At 36.9% G+C, this 26,214-nt stretch overlaps 1 protein-coding gene across 10 annotated transcripts; it reads left to right on the top strand.

The window, feature by feature from the left end:
• Nucleotides 1-3,224: 3,224 nt before the first annotated feature.
• On the top strand, nucleotides 3,225-24,533 carry LOC138442586 (UDP-glucuronosyltransferase 2B17-like). 10 transcript variants are annotated; one of them, XM_069594257.1, is made up of 7 exons: nucleotides 3,225-3,513; nucleotides 6,839-6,883; nucleotides 7,697-7,845; nucleotides 14,175-14,306; nucleotides 19,831-19,918; nucleotides 20,779-20,998; nucleotides 23,873-24,533. In XM_069594257.1, the coding sequence occupies exons 3-7, from the start codon at nucleotides 7,723-7,725 to the stop codon at nucleotides 24,150-24,152; spliced, it is 843 nt and encodes a 280-aa protein (XP_069450358.1). In that variant the 5' UTR covers nucleotides 3,225-3,513; nucleotides 6,839-6,883; nucleotides 7,697-7,722; the 3' UTR covers nucleotides 24,153-24,533. The 10 variants fall into 10 exon arrangements, with proteins under 10 accessions (XP_069450358.1, XP_069450355.1, XP_069450351.1 ...); XM_069594250.1 differs by having other exon boundaries at nucleotides 3,233-3,513; nucleotides 6,058-6,883; XM_069594256.1 differs by having other exon boundaries at nucleotides 3,249-3,529.
• The last annotated feature ends 1,681 nt before the right edge of the window (nucleotides 24,534-26,214 follow it).

Raw genomic sequence — 26,214 nt, 5'->3', positions numbered from 1 at the left:
TGATCCCAATGAATCATGTCCTATTAAATATGAGACTTTTCCTCTGGCTAAAGGAGCCTGGCAGGTTGCAGTCCATGGAGTCCCAAAGAGTCAGACATGACTGAGTAACTAAGCACAGCACACAGCACATTGTAATAATTTTATCAAGCATTTGGTCAGCATGTGGACATATCTGGCAAAAGATTTCTTTTGAACACATTTTTCATTAGTAAGAAGTTTATACTGGGAATTTTTTGATGTTTTTAAGGATCTCTGTAAAGATGTTGTTTCTAACAAGTGACTTATGACAAAACACAGGAATCAGGTTTAATGTTGTTCTTGCAGATGCCATTGGATCCTGTGGGGAGTGAGCTTCTCACTGAGATACCTAAAGTATCTTTATCTGTACAATCTCTGCTTCTTGCATGGTGATTCAGTGGAAAAGATAGGTGGAAAACTTCCATTCTTAACATCTTATGCACCTGTTATGTTGTCTGAATTAGGCATCATATGACATTCAGGGAGAGGGTCAAAAACATATGTACTTTATTTTGATTTTTGGTTCCAAATGTTTAATGAGAACACATGGAGTAAGCTTTACAGTGAAATACTAGGTAAGTCATGTTTTTAGTTGGTAGCATGAAATCTTATTTTTTCTAGTTCGTTTGAAAGTGAATTCACATGAAGTCACAGAAATTTGTCTCCTCTAAGTAAAATAAGGAAATGAAAATACAAAATGATTCAGCAAACTCATAAATGTTATGGAAACTTTTATGGAATACTGCAAGTAGAACCCTGTGTTCCGTTACTGGCATAGAACACTCCAGGAAGTCATAAACCACAATTTAAATGATTAAGACTTCTCCAAAAAATTATATATCTACTTTACTAAACTTCTTTTTTTAATTTAGAAAGCATCACTAGAAACCTCGTAAAATTTTTCATTAACGAAGACATGTATATTGAAGAGTCCCACAGATATTTGTAGAAAGGGTCAATATGATTGCATCAGCTCTTGCTCAGATTCCACAAAAGGTAAGCAAAGTAATTTAATAGTGGAAAAATATTTAATGAGTCACTTAAATAATATAAAAGGTGTGATTACAGACAATTTCTGCAAGAAAGGTAAATTATTATGATAACTCCAACTTCACTCAAACATTTTTAAAAACCAAAATATATATGACAAGTGCTACAGTGGTGTGATCACTCACCTAGAGCCAGACATCTTGGAATGTGAAGTCAAGTGGGCCTTAGAAAGCATCACTATGAACAACGTTAGTGGAAGTGATGGAATTCCAGTTGAGCTATTTCAAATCCTGAGATGATGCTGTGAAAGTGCTGCTCTCAATATGCCAGCAAATTTGGAAAACTCAACAGTGGCCACAGGACTGGAAAAGATTAGTTTGCCATTCCAATCCAAAAGAAAGGCAATGCCAAAAAATGCTCAAACTACTGCACAATTGCACTCATCTCACATGCTAGTAAAGTAATGCTCAAAATTCTCCAACCCAGGCTTCAACAAACCATGAACTGTGAACTTCCAGATGTTCAAGCTGGATTTAGAAAAGGCAGAGGAACAGAGATCAAATTGCCAACATCTGTGGAGAAGGCAATGGCACCCCCACTCCAGCACTCTTGCCTGGAAAATCCCATGGACACAGGAGCCTGGTGGGCCAAGTCCATGGGGTCGCTGAGAGTTGGACACAACTGAGTGACTTCACTTTCACTTTTCACTTTCATGCATTGGAGAAGGAAATGGCAACACACTCCAGTGTTCTTGCCTGGAGAATCCCAGGGATACGGGAGCCTTGTGGGCTGGTCTATGGGGTCTATAAGGTCACAGAGTCGGACACAACTGAAGCGACTTAGCAGCAGTGGATCATGGGAAAAGCAAGAGAGGTCTAGAAAAACATCTATTCCTCCTTTATTGACTATGTCAAAGCCTTTGACTGTGTGAATCGCAGTAAACTGTGGAAAATTCTGAAAAAGATAGGAATACCAGACCACCTGACCTGCCTCTTGAGAAACCTGTATGCAGGTCAGGAAGCAACAGTTAGAACTGGACATGGAACAACAGACTGATTCCAAATAGGAAAAGGAGTACATCAAGGCTGTATAGTGTCACCCTGCTTATTTAACTTACATACAGAGTACATCATGAGAAACGCTGGGCTGGAAGAAGCACAAGCTGGTACCAAGCAAGATAGCTGGGAGAAATACCAATAACCTCAGATATGCAGATGACACCACCCTTATGGCAGAAAGTGAAGAGGAACTCAAAAGCCTCTTGATGAAAGTGAAAGAGGAGAGTGAAAAAGTTGGCTTAAAGCTCAACATTCAGAAAATGAAGATCATGGCATCTGGTCCCATCACTTCATGGGAAATAGATGGGGAAACAGTGGAAACAGTGTCAGGCTTTATTTTGGGGGGGCTCCAAAATCACTGCAGATGGTGATTGCAGCCATGAAATTAAGAGACGCTTACTCCTTGGAAGGAAAGTTATGACCAACCTAGACAGTATATTCAAAAGCAGAGACATCACTTTGCCAAAAAAGGTTCATCTAGTCAAGGCTGTGGTTTTTCCTGTGGTCATATACGGATGTGAGAGTTGGACTGTGAAGAAAGCTGAGTGCTGAAGAATTGATGCTTTTGAACTGGGATGTTGAAGAAAACTCTTGAGAGTCCCTGGGACTGTAAGCAGATCCAACCAGTACATCCTAAAGGAGACCAGTCCTAGGTGTTCACTGGAAGGACTGCTGCTGAAGCTGAAATTCCAATACTTTGGTCACCTCATGCGAAGAGTTGACTCATTGGAAAAGACCCTGATGCTGGGAAGGATTGAGGGCAGAAGGAGAAGGGGATGACAGAGGTTGAGATGGCTGGATAGCATCACCGACTCCATGGACACGAGTTTGAGTAAACTCCAGGTGTTGGTGAAGGGCAGGGAGGCCTGGTGTGCTGCAATTCATGGGGTCATGAAGAGTCACACAAGACTGAGCGACTGAACTGACTGACTGATGGTGGTTTAGAGTATCTTTTACTAACAGTATTTTGGATTAACATTATCAAAATGAAACATATCTAAGAGATCCAGTATGAATTTTGATATTATAATGGGGTTGTGGGCAGGAAAATAAACCATCAAATTCTGCTTTGTCATTTGTTCCTTTTCATTGAAGGACTCTTGAGGACACAGTAAACATACAAATATTCTCCTGTTAAATTTTAACAGTAAGTGCAGTAGCACAAAGACATTATGCAATAGTGATAAAAGACTGGAATGCATAGTGCAGACTGTACTTGTCAGATAATCCTGACCCCTTTCATTTCCCCTAAATTTTAAAGTATCCCTATCAGTGTGCTTTGTAGGGTGCTATTCAGAGAACGAATGGTCAGGGCTCCCTAAGAGACCTCCAGATCCCATCCAGACACAGTGACTTAGAGAAAGATAAACATCAGCCTCCCTGGTGACTTGGTCCTGACAAAGTCTGAATCAGGAAGATCGAAGAGAAGACGGGGTCCTGCCCTTAAGTAAGCTCTGTGCGTGGTAAGGTCTGGCCCTTAATGGACTCTGCTTCTAACCTGTCACTTTGCTCCTTCTGATTGAGAAGGGAGAGGGACGGTAGGAAGGAATCAAGCATAAGGAAAGTGGCATGGCAAAGATTCAGCAACTTCTTTCTCCATAAAATAGAGTGGTACCTTATTTTCTAATACATAAAATTCCCCTGAGGTCTTTGGATATTTTGAACTACTTTTATAATTTGCTATCTGATATTGTGATCTTCTCCTAATGACCTATGCTGTTTCTTTGCTGATAGACTTACTTTACATTTCCAGAGCAGATAGAGGTTAAACACTATAAATTATAATCCAGAGTATGAGAATTGATTGGGAATTCCAAAATCTGTACCTTACTTTTGTACTGGGCGTAGAAACTACAGATTGACACTGTCACTCCTTTGTGGTTCATTGTGAAAGTGTTCATGGTCAGCTGAATAAATTTTATTATCACAAAGTTGGAACTTTTTCAACAGTTTATTGATACTTACAAATTACAAAAAAAGGCTTCATTTGTAAATGTAAACATCGTTTGTCTATGCCATCATGTGTGAATGGTCATGATTATATTCCATAGCTGAATGAATATGGTAATAAGTATGTAAAATGTAACTATTCCTACTGATGTCAGTGCATTAATAGTTATCGTTGCTTATGATCACGCATCCTTTCTTCCTTACATGCCATATGGAAGACATTTAATGTTATCTTTTAATCTCTTGAATTCTAATGCTATAACTTTAAACTAATTGAATAAGGTATTTTTGTTACCCTAACAGATTCTATGGAGATATGATGGCAAAAAGCCAGACACCTTAGGACCCAACATTTGTCTGTATAACTGAATTCCCCCAGAATGACCTTCTTGGTAAATATTGGCAGAACAAATCCTAAAAACATGATTAACAGCTGAGCAGAGTGATAGTACTTCAATAGGAAACAAACTTATCAAGTGTTTATTATTAAGACATTCAGAAAGAAAACTTTACTTCTGTGTTTTCACTCCCAACACTAGAGGGGAGAAGGAAAACATATCATAGTTGGCACTGTATTATACATTGGTCATATCCCTTATGCCCAAAATTAAAATATCTTCATTTTGCCTGTAGTTGCTTCTAACAGTGAGTGGCTTAATGGGTTATTGTTCTACCTCTGAATGCTTTCCTTACACCTATTGGTTCTCCTGTGTAGGAGTATTTTAAATACTACTGATAAATAATAGCTCCTTATTTATTACCAGTGACTCTCCATTGTCTACAGAAATAAAATCCACAATCATTTCCATGAAGAGGTAGCATATTTCTTAATAAAATGAAGATTCTCTTTTCTTTGGTTCCACAGTTACTACCATTACCCTTTCGGTGATTTTGACACCATTCTTATCAGATTAAATGACTTCCTTAATATTTAGAGAATATATTTCTGAATGCCCCCTTTTTATGCATATGTGCTTTCTTTTACCCAGAGTGCTCTTTAAGTTCTTCTGCCAATCTTGAATTCACTTGTGAAATCCAAGTGACAAAGCATTTCTTTCATGAAGTCTTCACTTATCTCTCCAGCAGACAGGAGTTTCTGGCCATGAGTTCTGAAAGCAATTTAAATGCAGTTTCCTGTGTGTAACCATCTGTTATCTTAAAAACATTGCTTTTAACAGTGCCTTATAAGGCCCATTTCTTGTTTTATTCTGAATTATTATTAATAATTCTACTGAAAGTCACTCAATGCTAGATCATCCAAAAACCAAAGGCTTTATAACTCATGGTGGAATCAACGGCACTTACAAGGCCATCTGCCATGAGATCCCTATGGTGGGCTTTCCTATGTTTGCTGATCAATCTGATAACATCACCTGATGGCCCACAGCATACCAGGCTTCCCTGTCCTTCACCATCTCCCAGAGTTTGCTCACACTCATGTCCATTGAGTCAGTGATGCTATCTAACCATCTCATCCTCTGTTGTCTCCTTCTGCTTTAAGTGACCACTGTCATCAGTAGGCAGATCGTTCAGACAAAATAATCAATATGGCAATAGTGATCATAAATTATGCAATTAACCAGTCAAAATTAATTGATATCTTTAGAATTAATACATTACACTAAAAAAATCACAAAACACATCTTCAGTCTTTGCAAACTGCAGGATTTCTGCTGCTTTTTCATTTTAGTCCAGAACTTTCCCCAAATAATTTACATTGATTTGCAGTTGATCATTTATTGTTTCTGCTGTTTCTGTGAGGGACACAATTGTTGTGACCTCATAACCCTCCATTTTGTTGATGTCAACTTATCTCTAATTCTGTGTCAAAGCGACTGCAGACACGAGTCTCTCACTTGCTATTGTTTTACACTAGTTAGTCTTCTTTCTCATAGAATATAATTGATGTGTGTGTACAAGATGGGTGACAGCACTGACAAATCAATACTAAACACACTGTATAATCTGGAAACGTTCTGCACTTTGCCTTTTCACTTGATTTCCACATCTGCTGACTATTCATGTAATCTACTTTCTTAAGGAATAGGAGTTATAATTTAACTTCTGATTGATGACTTCTGGATACAAGCCTGAGCAATAGCAAAAGTTTACAGTAATTATTTTTAAAGGACTGCATATGAGCAAGATGTCTATGAAAAGACTCTCGCTTCTGCTGCTGCTACAGCTGACTTGTTGCTTTAGCGGTGGGAGTTGTGGAAAGGTGCTGGTGTGGCCGGTGGAATTTAGTCACTGGATGAATATGAAGACAATTCTGGACGAACTTGTCACGAGGGGTCATGAGGTGACTGTTCTGATATCTTCAGCTTCCACTATTCCTAATTCCAGCAAACCATCTACTATGAGATTTGACACTTTTCCTACAACTTTAACAAAGAGTGATTATGAGAATTTTATAGAACGTCTTATTGAGGAATGGACATACGCGGTGAAAGATTCCTTTTGGTCCTATTTGTCAACAGTGAAAAGTTTATTTTGGGGATTTTTTGATACTACTTTAAGTATGTGTAAGGACGCTGTTTCCAACAAGAAATTAATGACAGAACTACAGGAATCAAGGTTTGATATCCTTATTGCAGATGCCGTTGGACCCTGTGGTGAACTGCTGGCTGAATTACTTAAAATACCATTCGTGTACAGTCATTACACCTCACCTGGCCATATAATTGAAAAGAATAGCGGAAGACTTCCATTCCCACCATCTTATGTACCTGTTATGTTTTCAGAATTAAGTGATCGCATGACATTCATGGAGAGGGTCAAAAATATGTTATATACGCTTTATTTTGACCTTTTCTTCACAGCATATGACAATAAGAAGTGGAATCCGTTTTACAGTGAAGTACTAGGTAAGTTGGGCTTCCTGATAGCTCAGTGGTAGAGAATCTACGTGCCAAGGCAGGAGACACAGGTTTGATCCTTTGGTCAGGAAGATCCCTTGGAAAAGGAAATGGCATTCCATTCCAGTGTTTTTGCCTGGGAAATCCCATGGACAGAGAAGCCTGTTGGGCTATAGTCCATGGAGTTGAAAAGAGTCAGTTATCACTTAGCAACAAAACGACTAGGTAATTCATGTTTTTAGTTGGTAGAATGAAGTCTTATTTTTCCTAGTGCCTTGGAAGTTGAGTTTGTCTAAATATAAATTCACAAAAATTTATCTCAAATAAGTGAAACAGTGAAATAAAAATATAAAATGACCCTCAATCTAACAAATATTATGCAAACACTTAAATTAGAGGGTAGGGTAAAGCCCATTACTAGTATCGGATACCAGGAAGTCATTTACCACAGACTGAAGTACCTAGGACATCTGCAAGTGACTATCCAACTTACAAAACTTCTTTTTTTAACTTAAAGTCATTAAGAATCTCATAAACTGTCTTGATAAATGAAGACGTGTACATTGAGAGTTATACACATATTTGTAGTATAAGTATCCAGTTAGCTTTTAGAAATTGTTTCTGCTTATGTAGAAACAGATGTATTCCAGATATACTTTATTATCCTATACTATGCTATGTATAGATATATCAAGAAACAAACACATTCGAATATCGTGGCCAAAACATCCCAACTTCCTTTACAAAAATTATCTAATATACACACATGACAATAGTCTCATTTGATCAAACATTTGTTGTTGTTTTCCTTTTTACTTTCAGGAAGACCTACTACCTTATCAGAGACAATGGGGAAAGCCGAAATGTGGCTCATTCGAAGCTACTGGGACTTTTCATTTCCTCGTCCACGACTACCAAATGTTGAATTTGTTGGAGGGCTCCACTGCAAACCTGCCAAGCCTCTGCCTAAGGTCACCTACTCCTCCTTGCTGTTCTTTGTGAACTTTGTGTTTTCAATAGGAATATTCTGTATTCTTTATTGAGAATGTTTGATTACAGGTAGTCAGATGTGGGAACCTGGATAAAGGGAACTTCCACCTAGAAACTGATGTATTTCTGTATCAACACAACTATCTGAATTTCATTATCATTACAGAATAAACTAGAGTACATGGGACACTTTGATAATACATCAATTAAACTGCAGTTTCATTATTCACACATAGAGAAGCATCATTCATTAAAGGACACATAGTTCTATATAAAAATATATATTTCATATAAATAAAATAATAGCGATATTATCACCTGGTGATGCCATCCAAACACCTCATCTCACTATAATACGTTACATTATAATTGTATTATAATTATTACAGGATAATTTTGTATATAGCATATTCCAGAAGTGAGTGCTAATATAGGCAAATGGTGTAGGCACAGTTTCTACCACCTGACAGTCCACCTGAAATGACAGAACACAATCAAGTTGTAAAAAATGTTATAAGATGGAAAGACCAGAGTGCTAAAGAAATATTCAGCATGAATTATATAATGTATCTCTGATTCACAGACAATTATGAGATCTGAACGATGCTCAGGAATAAACAGAGGAATAGGGCAGGGGTGGAAGAAGATATGGACTTCTCTCGTAGCTCAGTTGGAAGAAGATATAAAAGAAAGGTAGCTGGAGTAGTAATGACAGTTGCCAAAAAGTCCAAGTTTAGTCTAGATAGGAAAAGGCTGAATAAAGAAGATGATGCTATAGAGGTAAGTTGGAGACAGATAATTGTAAAGATTGGAAACATCTAGTAGGGGCATTGGGAAGAATATTGAAAGGATTAAGAAAGAAAGAGGTGATGGCAGTGGTTTGGTCTCTAAGTTGTGTCCGACTCTTGCCATCACATGGACTACAGTCTGCCAGGCTCCTCTGTCCATGGGATTCTCCAAGTGTGAATACTGGAGCGGGTTGCCATTTCCTTCTCCAGAGGATTTTCCCAACCTGGGAATCCAACCCAGGTCTCCTGCATTGCAGGCAGACTCTTTACCGACTGAGCTATGACAGAAACCCTGAGAAAGAGATAGTCATATATTATTAAAAATAAAAAGCAAGATGTCGTCACTGGGTTGGATTGTAAATGGTAAAGAGTAGGAAGAGACCATTTAGCAGATTATTGCTAGATATAGACAATAATGAGTGAAAACTAGAGAACAGTATTCACAGAGATATCACATTAACTCATTTTTTTCTTTATTTTAAATTAATTTAATTGGAGGATAATTACTTTACATTATTGTGGTGGGTTTTGCCATACATTGACATGAATCAGGATGATTTACTTTAAATAAATTTAAATAAATCTCTAGGTTGGGAATGAAAACATACAGTTATATGTACATTCATTTCTATTGTTGGAAATGGGCATTTATTTTAGCTAGTGCTGTGGTGAAAAGCCTTAAAACTTACAAAAATACTTTAATATTTCATCTTCTTCATCTGATAGCCAAAACCTTAAAAATTCCTGACATTAAAAATCTTTGTATTAAATGCTGCTGCTGCTAAGTCACTTCAGTCATATCTGACTTTTTGTGACACCATGGACTGTAGCCCACCAGGCTCCTCTGTCCGTGGGATTCTCCAGGCAAGAATACTGGCGTAGGCAGCCATTCCCTTCTCCAGGGGATCTTCCCAACCCAGAGATCAAATCCTGGTTTCCTGCACTCCAGGCACATTCTTTACCATCTGAGCCACTAGGAAATGTTAAATTATACTAAATCAGATACAATAAAATATATTAAAGGAGATACAATAAAAATGAGATACAATAAAATATTTACTTGGAAAATAACAAATATAATGAGATCACAGTTTTCTTGAAGATTAAAAAGGCATAAGCTAGGATTACAACTTTTCGGATATATAGCATAGTGGATTATTTGATTATAGGAAGAGAATAAAGATTAAAATGACAGCACACGTTTTAGCATAATGTCTTCAAAGTCCACCCATATTGTCCAAAATGGCAGGATTTCCTTCTTTCTCGTGGGTGAATAACATTTCATTCTGAGCACATGTGTCTCCGTGTGCGTGTGTGTGCATGTCTGTGTGTATCTATGAAACATCTTTAAATAATTCATCCCTTGGTGGGCACTTAAATTTTTTCCCTTAGCTAATTGTGAATAATGCTGCAGTCAACATGGAGCCCATATACCTCTTCTATATCCGGTTTTTATTTCCTTTGACTGTGTACCCAGAAGTAGAATTGCTGGATCATACAATAGATCTATCTTTAACTGTTTTAGGAACCTTCAATGTATGTTCCATAAGGGTTAAACCAATTTACATTCCCACTGAGAGTGTACAAGCATTCACTTTTCTCCACATTCTCACAACACTTTTCTCTTCTTGGTTATAGACTTTCTAATAGGGGGGAGGTAATATCTGATTGTGATTTTGAAATACATTTCCCTGATGATTACTGACGTTGAGTATCTTTTCCTATACCTGGTGACCATTTGGAAATCTTCTTTGTAAAGGGTCTATTTTGTTCATCTGCCCATTCTTTACTTGAATTTTGTTGTGTGAGTTGTGCATATATTCTGGATCTTAACGCCTCATTCAATATGTGGTTACAAAACTTTTCTTCCACTCTGTAGATCACATTTTCATCTTGTTGATTATTTCCTTTGCTGTGCAGAAGCTTTTAAGCTTGATGTAGCCCCACTTGTGATTTTTTCCTTTTGTTGTGGTCTTGGTGTCCTATACAAAAACATCATTTTCAAGACCAGTGTCAAGGAGTTTCTAACCTTATATTTTCTTTTAGGGATGTTATGGTATCTGGTCTTGTGTTTAAGTCATTGATACATTTAAGTCATTGATACATTGATACATTTTGAGTTGTTTTCGTGAGTGGTCTGGTTTTTTGTTTTTTTCATAGTTTATCCAGTTTTCTCAGAAAAGAAAGAAGTGACTAACATTTCCACAATTGGTGTTTTTGTCTCCCTTGCTCCCTTGTTGACTATTAGTTGAACCCTGTATGCTGTTCCATGGTCTATGTGTCTATTTGGGGGCCAGTACACTATTTGAAATATTGAAACTTTGTGGCAAATATGAAATTTCAAGGTGTGATTCTTTGGGCTTTTGGTAATGTCAACATTTTAGCAGTATTAGTCTTCTGGTCCATGTCATATGATGACTTTCCATTTATTTGTGTTTTCTTCTATTTCTACAATTTCTTATAGTTATCACTGTACAGATTTCTCACTTCACTGATTAAATTTATTTCTAGTTATTTTCTTCCTTTTGATGCTATTGTGAATGGGATAGTTTTTTCCAGATGTTTCATTATTAGTACACAGTAAGGAAACTGAATTCTATACAGTGGGAGTAGGCATCCTTGTTTTGTTTCTGATTAGAGAAAAAGCTTTCAAGTGTTCACTCTTGAGTATAACATTAGCTTTGGCTTTGTCATATATGTTCTTTATTACATTGAGATATGTTCCTTCTATACCCTATATGTTGAGGGTTTTCTCATGAAAGAATGTCATATCTTGTTAAAAGTTTTTTGGACATCTATTGAGATAATCAAGTTATTTTATTGTTCATTCTATTTATCCTTGCATCACAGAGATAAATCTCACATGGTCTTACTATATAATTCTTTTAATGTGCTCTTGAATTTGGCTTGTTGATATTTTGTTGAGAATTTTTGCAACAATACTCAATCTGGATATTGACTTTAGTTTTATCTTCTTGCAAGGTGCTTATCTATTTGGTATCATGATCATGGTGATGACCTTGTAGGATGACTTTGGAAATGTTCCTACCCTCCTCTTTAATTCCTGAGATTTTTTGAAGAACTAGCATTGATTATTCTATAATATTTCATAGAATACATCAGTGAAGCCATCAGGCCCTGGGCCTTTTGTGTGTTGATAGGTTTTTGATTACCAATTCAATTTCTTTACTTATTAGGGCTGTTCAGATTTTCTACTTCTTCCTGATTCATTCTTGGTAGGTTCTGCTTTTAAGAAGTTCTCCATTCTTCTCATATATGGATTAATAATTTCTTAGCTTATAATTATTCATGGTAGTCTCAGGATCCTATGTAATTTTTCAGTATTAGTTGTAATGTCTCCATTTCATTTCTAATCTTATTTATTTGAGTCACTTTTTTTCTTGATTACTCTAACTAAAGGTTTTCAGTTTTGTCTATCTTTTTGAAAAAACAGAGAAGGACAAATACTGTAATAAATCACTTGTATACGAAATCTAAAAATGCCAAACTTATAATAACAGAGTAATATGGTAGTTGCCAGGACTGAGAGTTGGAAGAACAGGAGAAATGTTGTTTAAGGATACAAATTTGCATTTTTTAGAAAATAAATACTAGAGATCTAAGGTGCAGAACAGTGAATATGCATACATGCTCAGTCATGTCTGACTCTTCATGACCCTATGAACTACAGCCAGCTAGTCTCCTCTGTCAATGGGATTTCCCAGACAGGAATATTGGGGTGGGTTGTCATTCAACATTTGGAATTATTCTAGTATAGAAAGTAACTTTTTTTTTAATCAGAAAGGATCAGGACCACAAAGCAAAATAATTCAGAAAAAATTCCAGGCAAATATGGATTCACCTGGAGCTTTATTTAGTTAGAACTGAATTACTCAAAAGCTGACCAGACCTGTGCTGCAGAAAGCCCTGGGCACCTTTTCCTCTGTGGAGCAGGTGCTCCCAGGAGGACTCATTGAAGTCAAGTTGAAGGTCCTTCACCACAGTTAGACATAACACATCCATCTGTGACATTACTTATGCAAGTTCAGGACAAAGGCATCATATGTAAAGAAACACAGCAATATGGTCTCTCAAATAAGTAACTATACAAGTGTAAATTTGGATTATAAATAGAACTCACAGAACTATTTCATAGAACTTCCAAACTATAATACTTGACTCTTCAAGTCAGTAGTTAGTATTTTAGACAGAGTTTGGAAATTATGACAAAGTCTAAGATGAAGAATAGGATTACAGAGCTGAATGAATGCCATGAACTGATTCAGATCATGTATTTTTTCATAGTGCTCATAGACAGGAAATGAAATACTAATGAATACCTAAATAATTCTCAAAAAGTCTGTCTGGAATAAATAAATGAGTTAGCAGAATTATAATAACAAAGAACCAAAGGGAGTTGAATCTGGCAAGTAACTTCCTTCCAAGAATCTATGTTAGTAATTAACATCAAGACTAATGAAGAGTCTGAAGATAATATAGTTTAATAGCATCTCCTTGTCACCACTAGTACTGGCTCTATCTTATTTCCTGCTTATACAGAAACACATTTGCACAAATATATATAATGGCAGAAATGGACCTCATATCACCCATTCTTTTCCCAGGATCTCAAGGATAAAAAATTTTTTTAAAAAATTATAAAAAATAATATAAAGTCCCTCAAAAAATTTTAATGATTTTTTAGTGTTAAATATTTATTAGTACAACTGACCAAAGTCCAAGATGTGAAGTTAATATGTTCAAGAAAATTGGGAGAGTGGGGTGGGTGAGGAAGGGAAATCACTCTATTAGCTAACTGTATAGTATGTAATAAGAATAATGTGTACTTTCTAATATAAAACCTGTCTACACATAGAGCTCAGCAATTCCTTTTCTGGGTTTATATCCAAAGTAATTGAAATTAGGATCCCAATGAGATATCTGTACAACATATTCATGAAAGCTCTATTCATAGGAGCCAAGAGGTTTAAGCAACCCAAATGTCCATCAACAGAGGGAGCAATAAACAAATATCATATATACAAACAATGGAATATTACTCACCTTTAAAAGGAAATTCTGACACATGTCACAACATGAATGAACCTTACATTAAGTGAAAATAACTAGTCAGAAAAAGACAAATACTCTACAATTCAACTTATAAGAAGTATCCAGACTAATCTCATTTGTAGAAACAAAGTAGAATGAAACTTGCCAAAGGCTAGAGAAAGAGGAAAGCAGAGTTTCTTAATGGTCATAGACTTCCAGTTTTGTCCGATGAAAAAGATCTGGAGATTGGTTGCACAATGTGAGTATACTTAACACTACTATACTATACACTTAGGAACAATTAAGAAAGTAAATTTTATGCCATGTGTATCTTACCACAATATTTTTGTAAGAAATCTCTAATCTCGAGACAATTTCTGATTTTCTCTCTTTTTTGCTTACAGCAATCCCTTCAATAATGTATGCTATGTTGCTGCTGTTTTGTGATGGGGCAAATTCTTTTTTCACAGGAAATGGAAAAGTTTGTGCAGAGCTCTGGCGAAAATGGTATTGTGGTGTTTTCTTTGGGGTCAATGGTCAGTAACATGTCAGAAGACAGAGCCGAGGTGATTGCATCAGCCTTCGCTCAAATTCCACAAAAGGTAGATACAATAACTTAATCATGGACAACTATTTAATAAGTCTGTGAAACTCTGTAAAGAGATGATTTTAGACATTTCCTATCACTTTGTCACTTGTTCCTTTTCTTTAAAGGACTTCTGAGCACACAACACATACAGATGCTCTCGGGAGTTAAATTTTAACAATAAATATAGTCATGCAATATTGATTCAAGTCAAACAATTCCACTTTTCATTGTTTTTGGAAGTAGGGCTTAATAATTTGTAAGTTAAGAGAACATACTTCTTCAGCACCACTAATTAACATTATTAAAAAATTATGCTGTTGTTGCTTAGTCATTAAGTCGTCTGAATCATTGCAATCCCATGGACTACAGCATGCTGGGCTCCCCTGTCCTTCACTATTACCCAGGGTTTGCCACGATTCATGTCCATTGATTTAGTGATGCTATCTAACCATGTCATCCTCTGCCAGCCCTTCTCCTTTTGCCTTCAACCTTTCCCAGATCAAGATCTTTCCAAACAGTTACCAGGTGGCCAGAGTATTGGAGCTTCCGCATCAGTACTTCCAATGAATATTCAAGATTGGCTTCCTTTAGGATTGACTGGTTTGATGTCCTTGCAGTCCAAGGGATTCTCAAGAATCTTCTCCAGCACCACAATTCAAAAGCATTAACTCTTCAGCGATGCTTAACCTTCTTTAAGGACTTCCTGGGTAGCTCAGGTGGTAAAGCGTATGCCTACAATGCAGGAGACCTGGGTTCGATCCCTGGGTTGGGAAGATCCTCTGGAGAAGAAAATGGCAACCCACTCCAGTACTCTTGCCTGGAAAATCCCATGGATACAGGAGCCTGGTAGACTACAGTCTGTGGGGCCGCAAAGAGTAGGACATGACTGAGTGACTTCACCTTATCTTACCTTACCTAACCTTCTTTACTATCCAACTCTCATATCCATACATGATTACTGGAAAAAAAATATAGCTTTCATTATATGGACCTCTTTTGGCAGAATGATGTCTCTTCTTTTAATATTCTGTCTAGATTTGTCATAGCTTTTCTTTCAAGAAGCAAGTGTCTTTTCATTTCATGGCTACAATCACCATCCAAAATGCTTTTGGAGCCCAAGAAAATAAAATATGTCACAGCTTCCACATTTTCCCCATGTATTTGCCATGAAGTGATGGGACCAGATGTCATGAACGTATTGTTTTGAATGTTGAGTTTTAAGACAGCTTTTTCACTTTCCTCTTTCACCCACATCAAGAGTCTCTTTCAGTTCAGTTCAGTCATTCAGTCGTGTCTGACTCTTTGCGACCCCATGAATTGCAGCACGCCAGGCCTCCCTGTCCATCACCAACTCCCAGAGTTCACTGAAACTCATGTCCATCAAGTTGGTGATATCATCCAGCCATCTCATCCTCTGTCGTCCCCTTCTCCTCCTGCCCCCAATCCCTCCCAGCATCAGAGTCTTTTCCAATGAGTCAACTCTTCGCATGAGGTGGCCAAGGTACTGGAGTTTCAGCTTTAGCATCAGTCCTTCCGATGAACACCCAGGGCTGATCTCCTTCATAATGGACTGGTTGGATCTCCTTGCAGTCCAAGGGACTCTCAAGAGTCTTCTCCAACAACACAGTTCAAAAGCATCAATTCTTCGGCGCTCAGCCTTCTTCACAGTCCAACTCTCACATCCATACATGACTCTTGGAAAAACCACAGCCTTGACTAGATGGACCTTTGTTGACAAAGTAATGACTCTGCTTTTGAATATGTTATCTAGGTTGGTCATAACTTTCCTTCCAAGGAGTAAGCGTCTTTTAATGTCATGGCTGCAGTCACCATCAGCAGTGATTATGGAGCCCCAAAAAATAAAGTCTGACACTCTTTTCACTGTTTCCTCATCTATTTCCCATGAAGTGATGGGACCCAGATGCCATGATCTTCGTTTTCTGAATGTTGAGCTTGAAGCCAACTTTTTCACTCTCCTCTTTCACTTCATCAAGAGGCTTTTTAGTTCCTCTTCACTTTCTGCCATATGGGTGGTGTCATCTACATATCTGAGGTTATTGATATTTCTCCCAGCAAGCTTGATTCCAGCTTGTGAGTCACTTAGCCCAGTATTTTACATGATGCACTGTGCATATGTAAGTTAAGTAAGCAGAGTGACAATACACAGCTTTTGTGTACTCCTTTCCCCACTTGAACCAGTCTGTTGTTTCATGTCTGGTTCTAACTGTTGCTTCTTCACCTGCATACAAGTTTCTCAGGAGACAGTTAACGTGGTCTGGTATTCCCAGCTCTTTAAGAATTTTCCACAGTTTGTTGGGATCCATACAGTCAAAGGTTAACATAGTCAGTGAAGCAGAAGTAGATGTTTTTCTGGAATTATCTTGCTTTTTCTATGATCTAATGAATGAAGGCAATTTGATCTCTGGTTCCTCTGCCTTTTCTAAACCCAGATTGCACATCTGGAAGTTCTTGGTTCATGTACTGCTCAGGCCGAGATAAATGATTTTTGAGTATTACCTTGCTAGCATGTGAAAGGAACACAATTTTACAGTAGTTTGAACATTCTTTGGCATTACGCATCCTTGGGTTTGGAATGAAAACTGACCTTTCCCAGTCCTGTGGCCACTGTTATGTTTTCCAAATTTGCTAGCATATTGAGTGCAGCACTTTAACAATACCATCTTCTAGGATTTGAAATATTTCAGCTGAAATTCCACGACCTTTCTTCACAGTAATACTTCCTATGGTCCCATTTTCTTCACACTCCAAGATGTGTGGCTCTAGATGAGTGACCACACCATCATGGTTATCCAGGTTACTAAGACCTCTTTTGTATAGTTCTTCTGTGTATTCTTGCCTCCTCTTCTTAATATCTTCTGCTTCTGTTAGGTCCATACCATTTCTGTCCTTTATTGTGCCCATCTTTGCATGAAATAATCCCTTGGGATCTCTAATTTACTTGAAGAGATCTCTAGTCTTTCACACCCCATTGATTTCTCTATTTCTTTGCACTGTTCATTGAAGAAGTCCTTCTTATCTCTCCTATCTATCCTCTGGAATTCTGCATTCAGTTGAGTATATCTTTCTTTTCCTTTCCCCCTTGGCTTTCACTCCCTTTCTTTTCTCAACTATTTATAAAGCCTCCTCAGATAACCATTTTGCCTTCTGGCATTTCCTTTTCTTTGGGCTGGTTTTGATCGCTGCCTCCTGTACAATGTTACACACCTCTATCCACAGTTCTTCAGGCACTCTGCATATCAGATATAATCCCTTGAATCTATTCGTCACCTCCACTGTGTAATTATATGGGATTTGATTTCTGTCATACCTGAATGGCTTAGCGGTTTTCCCCACTTTCAATTTAAGTCTTTCTTCAATTCAAATCTGAATTTTGCACTCAGGTGCTCATGATCTGAACCACAATTAACTCCAGGTCTTGTTTTGTTGACTGTATAGAGCGTCTCCATCTTTGGCTGTAAAGAATATAATTAATCTGATTTCAGTATTGACCATCTGGTGATGTCCATGTGTAGAGTCATCAGTTGTTGGAAAAGGATGTTTACTATGACCAGTGTGTTCTCTTAACTAAAGTCTGTTAGCTTTTGCCTGCTTCTTTTAGTACTACAAGGCCAAACTTGCCTCTTATCCTAGGTATCTCTTGACTTCTTACTTTTACATTCCTATCCCCATGATGAAAAGACTTCTTAAATTTTTTTTTTTTAACTTTTAATTCTAGAAGGTCTTGTAGGTCTTGCTGAAATCAATTGACTTCAGCTTCTTCAGCATTAGCGGTTGGGGCACAGACTTGGATTGCTGTGATGTTGAATGGTTTACCTTGGAAATGAACCAAGATCATTCTGTGGTTTTTGAGATTGCACCCAAGCACTGCATTTCAGACCTTTTTGTTAACTGTGAGGCTACTCCATTTCTTCTAAGGGATTCTTAACCACAGTAGTAGATATAAAGGTCACCTGAATTAAATTCATTGAACTTGACCATTTTAGTTCATGGATTCCTAAGATGTTGATATTTACTCTTGCCAAATCCTGCTTGACCATGTCCACCTACCTTGATTTCATTGGCCTCACATTCCAGGATCCTATGCTATTTACAGCATCAGACTTTCACCACCAGACACATCCACAACTAAGCATCATTTCCTCATTGGCCCAGTCACTTCATTCTTTCTGGAACTGTTAGTAATTGCCCTCCACTCTTCCTCAACAGCATATTGGACACCTTCTGACCTGGAGAACTCATCTTCCAGTGTCATATATTTTGTCTTTCCATACTGTTCATGTGGTTCTTATGGCACAAATACTGGAGTAGTTGTCCATTCCCTCCTCCAGTGGACCACAGTTTGTCAGAACAATCCGCTGTGACCCATCTGCCCTTGGGTAGCCGTGCAGAGCATGGCTCATAGCTTCATTGAGTTACACAAGCCGCTTTACCATGACAAGGCTGTGATCTATGAAGGGGATTAATAAATTATAAATAAGCCAAAATATTTATCTTGGGTTATTGACTGCATACGTTTTCTTCTTTGTAATCAAAATGTGCAAAATTCTAATAATATAACTTCCCATTTTAACTACTTGATATAAGTAAACTCTTTTATAGCAGTCAAAAATAAATCAGTGAATATTGAATTTGAAAATGAGCACTAGCATATAAAGAAAGCAAATGAGTATGTAGGTTATGTGTAATCTGCCTCTGACTTATTGTATTAGAAATAAAACCACCTATCCATGAAAGAAAAGCTATGACAAGTCTAGACAGTGTATTAAAAATCAAAGACAACACTTGCCTGGAAAAGTCCATATAGTCAAAGCTATGGTTTTTCAGTAGTCATGTATAGATGTGAGAGTTGGACCATAAAGAAGGCTGAGTGCCAAAAAATTGATGCTTTTGAATTGTGGTGTTGGAGAAGACTCTTGAGAGTCCCCTGGACAGCAGGATCTAACTGGTCATTCCTAAGTTAATTAACTTTGAATATTCATTGGAAGGACTGATGCTGAAGCTGAAGCTCCAATACCCTTGGCCACCTGATGCAAAGAGATGACTCATTGAAAAAGACCTTGATGCTGAGAAAGATTAAGGGCAGGAGGGAAAGGGAGTGACAGAGGATGTGTTGCTTGGATAGCAACACCGAATCAATGGATATGAATATGAGCAGCTTCTGAGAGATCGTGAAGGACAGGGAAGCCTAGCATGCTGCACTCCATGGCATGCAAAGAGTTGGACACAACTTAGTGACTGTAAAGCAACAACAAAGCAGGGTTTTTTTTTTTAATATTTGAATTGGTCATTGAAAATCTCACTTGTCTCTGCCATCATGTGTACATAATTAATACATCAAATGTAGGTATTCCTATTTATGTCTTTGTATTACTAGTTACCATTACTTCATATGTCTTCATTTCCTTACATGTCATATGGAAGGCATGTAATTATACGTATCTTAGTCAATTTAGAAATTATTAGTATAACTTTGAAGTTCAACTCATAAAATAAAGTATTTCCTTTACTTTTAACAGGTGCTATGGAGATATGATGGCAAAAAACCAGATAACTTGGGACCCAACACCCGGTTGTATAAATGGTTTCCCCAGAATGACCTTCTTGGTGAGACTTGTCACAACAAATAATGAAAACATGAGTACCAGCTGAGCAGAGTGAGAGTGCTTCAACAGGAAACACACTTACAAAGCAATTATTAAAACACTGAAAAGGAAAACTTGACTACTTTATTATAATTTTCTTTGCTATGAGAAAAAAAGGAGAACACATAACAGTTGTCAGTTTATTCTACATAGTCACATCCCTCACGGCCAGAATCTTTACTTCAGCTGTAATTACTTCTCACAGTGAACTTTTCAATAATTTCCTGGATTGTTGTTCTGTCTCTGAATTCTTTCCTTATACTTATCATTTCCATTCTGTAGAGGTATGTTAAATGCTACTAAAAAGAAGAACTCTTCTGCCATTACCAATGACTCTCAATTTTCTATTAAAAAAATGCACAATCATTTTTGTGAAGCAATAACACACTTCATGATAAAATGTAGCTTTTCCTTCCTCTGGTTCCAGTGCCACTACCATTATCCTTCTTTTCCCCTGACACCATTCCTATCAAACTAAATGACTTCACTATATCTTTAGGTGAATAAATTCTGGCATGCCCTCCTCTTTTTTTGCACATGTGGTTTCTTTCACCCAGAATGGTCTTTCAAGTTGTTCACCTGCCAATCCTGGATTCATTTGTGATGTTCAAGTGACTCAGCACTTCTTTCACAAAATCTTCATTTACCCCTTCAGCAGACATAGCTGTTTCTTCTCTGAGTTCTGAAAGCAAGTTAAAAGCACTTTCAATATACATGATAATGTTATCTAAAAGATGCTGCTTCTTCCAGTGCCTTATAATACCCATTTCTCATTTTATTCTATTATAATTAATAATCTTCCTGAAATTCACTCAATCCTAGGCCATCCAAAAACCAAAGCCTTTATAACTCATGGTGGAAGCAATGGTGTTTATGAGGCCATCTATCATGGGATCCCTATAGTGGGCACTCCTTTGTTTGATGATCAAGCTGATAACATCGCTCGAATGAAATCCAAGGGAACAGCTGTCAGGTTGGACTTGGAAACAATGTCAACAAGAGATTTGCTCAACGCATTGAAGGAAGTCATTAATAATCCTTCGTGAGTATATATATATATATATATTTTTTTTTTTTTTTCTGCTTTACTAGCCAATCTTTCTAGAGAAGTTCTAATCTGAAGGCGAGGGAGGCAGCCATGAGTCCTCACATAAGCACAATGAGGTGTAAGATTTGCTCAATGTTTTGAAAACAGACAAAAATAATGGGTTGCGAATGTCAGATTAAGTTTTTTTCATGGTTTTATGGAAAAGGTTTGTCAGTGTTTTAAAGATAGTGGAGAAATTTTGAAAACTTAATCATTAGAATGAGAAGAACCATTGAAATTCTCATGGATTTAGAAGCATTGAAAACAAAGTTATTGTAGGGAACCATGAACAATATGGATACTCATCTGCCCACTTTACTTTCTTTCAGCATGTGAACTTCTCAAATGTTTTAAACTCTTAAAAGATGGTTTATTTTCAGTAAACCACCATGACATAATCCATTTCAAATTCCACTCACATTTACTATTTCCCAAGTTTTCTATGCTAATATTTTGACTCCATCTCTGATAAATGATAAACAGCTATAACTTTCTACCACCCAGTTTCAAATATGTATATCCTATTTATAAATGTGGGTATATTCTTGGTGTGTTTTGTTTGTTTGTTTGTTTGTTTGTTTGTTTGTTTTACTGTGGTCATTTTGTCTTGTTTGGAAGAATTATAAAATCTAAACATAATTGACTTGGGAAGGATATGTTGATATGAAAAAGTGAAAGTGTTGATTTCTCAGTTGTGTTTGACTCTTTGGACCCCATAGACTGTATTCCACTAATCCTCAGTCCATGGAATTTTCCAGGCAAGAACATGGGAGTAGGTAGCCACTCCCCTCTCCAGAGGATCTTGCTGACCCAGGGATCAAACCAGGTCTCTGCATTGCAGGCCAATTCTTTACATCTGTGCCCACCAGGGAATCCCATATGTTGGGATATTCCTTTTTTAAAAAATGTTACACAATTTTTACAGGTTATTTTCCATTTAAAGTAATTAACAAATAGTGGTTAAATTTCCAGTGTTGTATAAAACCTCCTTGAGCTTATGTTATTCCCAGTAATTTTGCCTCCTACTCCCCCACCTATGTGTTTCTACTCCCCCAAATCTGGTATCCAATAGATTGTTCTCTGTATCTGCTAGTCTGTAATAATATTTTGATCCCATCATTCATAAATGGTAAACAACGAGAATTTTCTAATTTTCTCAATGACAACTATGTAGATACAGCTTATAAATGTAAACACTATAAATATACTGTAAATATAAACACTATATTAAGAGTTCTTTAATTCGTGCTCATTTTGGTATTATTTGGAATAGGGAGTTATATTGGGATATCCCTATTTAAAAACCACATTTTCTGAAAACAGAAGTATTTAATTTCCAAATCACTTCAGGATATACATGAATTTCAATGACACAATTATATTAATATCACAAATATGATGTATATATTCCCCCTTTTTTGTCATAATGACTCTGTAAAGAAAGCATTTTGAGAATGTGTCCGTAATGGCAGCAAAATGCATTGTGTGTTTTATAAGCAGTGTTATTTAAATTTAATTTTAGCACAGCTATTGTCCTACATGAGCAGCATAAAAAGCACTTTTTTTCTTTTTTTGAGAGAAACAAATCTTTCATTTGCTGTTTTTATGTAAATGTACATATCTCTAGGATATTTATATGCCTTTTTAATTTTTAATAATGTAATGTTGGTGTCAAAAATGAAAATATACTGAATGTTCATGATATGCTACATGTTGTATTTAGTAAAACAGTGTTACTACACATTTTAAGTAACTTCTTTATTGTAGTCTGTTCCTCTTGTATTAAAAATATATTTCCAGGATTACTGCAGTCTTTGCAAAAACCCAGTGCTCCTCCTGTGTTTTTGACAGTAAAGGGAGAAAAGTTACTTCCATTGTTACTACTACACTGCCATGTTATAGTGCTTTGTGATTTAAAGTTCATGAGCTATATCTCTTTATTCTTCCTTCTTGTCTATTAGTCTGCCATTATTTCAGTAATAGAAACAAGTGTGTCTGCAATGCCTGAGAGTGAAATGTTGAGCCTTCTCCAGAAGGCTCCTGACAAAGAACCAGAACAACAATACAAGAACCAGAACAACAATACTAGTAAGCATTCACTGAGTGTCTACTGCATGCTAGGAATGCCTCTAAGAATCAATACAATATTCTCAAAATAACTAGATAAGATACTATTCCTAGCCATTTCATATAACAATGAAAAACCGAGAAATAGATTCTATCATAATTGAGCCCTCCAGAGTAAAATTAAAAGTTTAAAAAATAAAAATGTTTTAAAATGTTAGTAAAATTAATTTTCTTAAAAAAATCAGAGGAACAGAAGAATAAAAAAGCAGCCAACAAAGTAAGAGTCAGGAATCAAACTGAGTCAATCTACTTCCACACTCTCAACCACCACTTCACTAATGTAAGAGCAGCCCTGTCTGGACATGTCTCCAAACCTCATCCCTGATTTACCTGCTATATCTAGATTATAACATTTTGAAATACATCTACCAGGTCTATTAACAATTCTTTATGAGATAATTCAAACTTTGGACAAACATATTACGAATTTCTTTTCTTTTCTTTCCCTTTGGGACAGCTTGTTCCATTCTTTAGAATACACAATCTTGTTCTTTCCCATTTTCTTTCTTTTCTTTTGTAGCTTGAAAACTGTGCATTTAAGAAATCCTAGCCCATAAGCTAATATCTCAATAATCACCTCGGAGACAATTATCTGTTTTTCTTCCACTCTGTGTTGCACTCTGTTACCATCTGCAAGGAATTTTCACATTTTTGTCTATTATAGCTCATTCCATAAATGATAACTGTTTGATTTTCCTTCAGCTACAAAGAGAATATGATGAGATTATCAGCCATTCAACATGATCAGCCTATGAAGCCCTTGGACAGAGCAGTCTTCTGGATCGAGTTTGTCATGCGCCACAAAGGAGCCAAGCACTTGCGGCCAGCTCTCCATGACCTCACCTGGTTCCAGTACCACTCTCTGGATGTCATTGGGTTCCTGCTGGCCTGTGTGGCAACTGCCATATTTGTCATCACAAAATGTTGTCTATTTTGTTGCCGGAAGTTGGCTAAAACAGGAAAGAAGGGGAAAAGAGACTAGCTGTATCTGAGACTCAGCGCAGGTGTCCCCAACCTCTGAGATCGAATGCCTGATGATCTGAGGTGGAGCTGATGCAATAATAGAAATAAAGTGAGCAATACATGTAATGTGCTTGAATCGTCCCAAAACCATTGCTTCCTATCCCAGTCCATGGAAAAATGGTCTTCCACGAAACTGGTTCCTGGGGCCTAAAAGTTTGGGTACTGCTGCTCTAGCACTTCTGCCTCATAAGTAGAACTCCTCCATAAAATGATGTGGGTATGTATTGAAATTTATTATTTTAATGCAAAACTATACTAAAAAGATGTGGTTGAATTTAACTGTTTTTCACATGTTGGGTGTGGAAACCAGAGCAATAAAAGTCTATTCACAGTATCCATATTACTTTGTAGATATTCAGAATTTTATCTTCATTTTTGTATAGAATTTTATAGCTTTTCCTTGCTATAGAGATTGTTCAATAATTGGAATTCTTTTGAAAGATTCACCCTTTAATTTTATTAGTGAAACCACTAGTAGTTCTTCATTTTTACTGCGCATCCAGCCTCAACAACACTTCTTACCTAAAGCCATGGCAAGACACTTGCCTTCATCCAGTTAAACTCATTTGCCTTTGGAGTGTTCATGGAATTAGAAATGTAGCAACTGCTACATGCTTCCATCTATAAAACTGAGATATTTGCAAAAATCTTTAATTTCATGACCTAATTCTCTTTTTGTCACCCACCTTTTATTCATCTATTATTTTCACTCCCATAACCAGCTTTTGCTAATGGATATAAGTTCTCAACTGTATGTTAAGAAAATAATTACCTGAACTCTAAAGGGACTTTTGAATTTTCATTCTCTCCAAAGCTACCTGAATATATCTATGATCTTATCTATATCTATATACATATCTAAATCTATGTATATTTTTACAATTCAGGACAGAGCACCACTTAACTACTTGCAGATATGATGAAAAATTCAATGGGTTTGCTGAACACAGACTGAATTATTTACTATTATATTATAATATGAGCTTCCCTGGTAGCTCAACTGGTAAAGAAACTGCCTGCAATGCAGGAGACCTGGGTTCAATTCCTGGGTTGGAAAGATTCCCCTGGCGAAGGGATAGGCTACCCACTCCAGTATTCTTGGGCTTCCCTGGTGGCTCAGACAGTAAAGAATCTGCCTGCAACATGGGAGACCTGGGTTTGATACCAGGTTGGGAATATCCCCTGGGGAAGAGAATAGCTACCCACTCCAGTACACTGACCTAGAGAATTCCATGGACAGAGGAGCCTGGCAGGCTACAGTCCATGGGGTCCCAAAGAGCTGGATATGACTGAGCAACTTTCACTTTCATATTATATTATATCATAACCACACTTTATATCAGCATTTATCATTCTTTTGTCTCTTTCCTCAGGAAGCTACTGCGTCGTCCCTCCCATAACACTTACATGTAAACATTCAATCCTTTTTCATGACAGAAAATATTATAGACATTATTTTCTTTAAACCTAGGTCCACTATGACTGAAATAATCAGAAACAATGAGCACAAGACAAAAATCACGTAAATTTTGTAAAAAATTGGTGAATCAAATGAAAACAATCTGAAGGTACTGATGAAAACTGTACCTCAGAAAAGCAGTTTATTATCAAAATGTCCAGCTCAGGGAATGAGTCTTGTCTCTTTGGTCAAGGGGACCACCATCCACAACATAAACAACATTCATCAGCCTTAGGCATAGTTTATTTTAAAGAAGAAACATTGATGTTTGGGGAATTATAGGAAAATTTACCAAGAACTTCTCATAGAACCCACCTAGATAGCTGACACATATTTAAAGAAAACTAAAACTAACAGAAAGTAAGAAGGTAGAACCATATGTTTCCATGGTAGAAAATGTTTTTAAATCAAGCGTATAGGCTTACAAAATTTTCCTCAAATCTACACGGCAGCACGTGTAATAGATAAAGGGTTGGTAGTCACTGTGCAATAAGAAAGACTAAAAATCTCCAGTGAAAAGTCTAGCACTCCAATATGAAAATAAATGAAAAGTACAAACAGG

The sequence above is a fragment of the Ovis canadensis genome, chromosome 6 (genome assembly GCF_042477335.2).
Source record: "Ovis canadensis isolate MfBH-ARS-UI-01 breed Bighorn chromosome 6, ARS-UI_OviCan_v2, whole genome shotgun sequence".
In the NCBI taxonomy this organism is placed as follows: Eukaryota; Metazoa; Chordata; class Mammalia; order Artiodactyla; family Bovidae; genus Ovis; species Ovis canadensis.
Note: the sequence above shows the minus strand (reverse complement) of the source record. Positions and strands in the feature narration are given on the sequence as shown.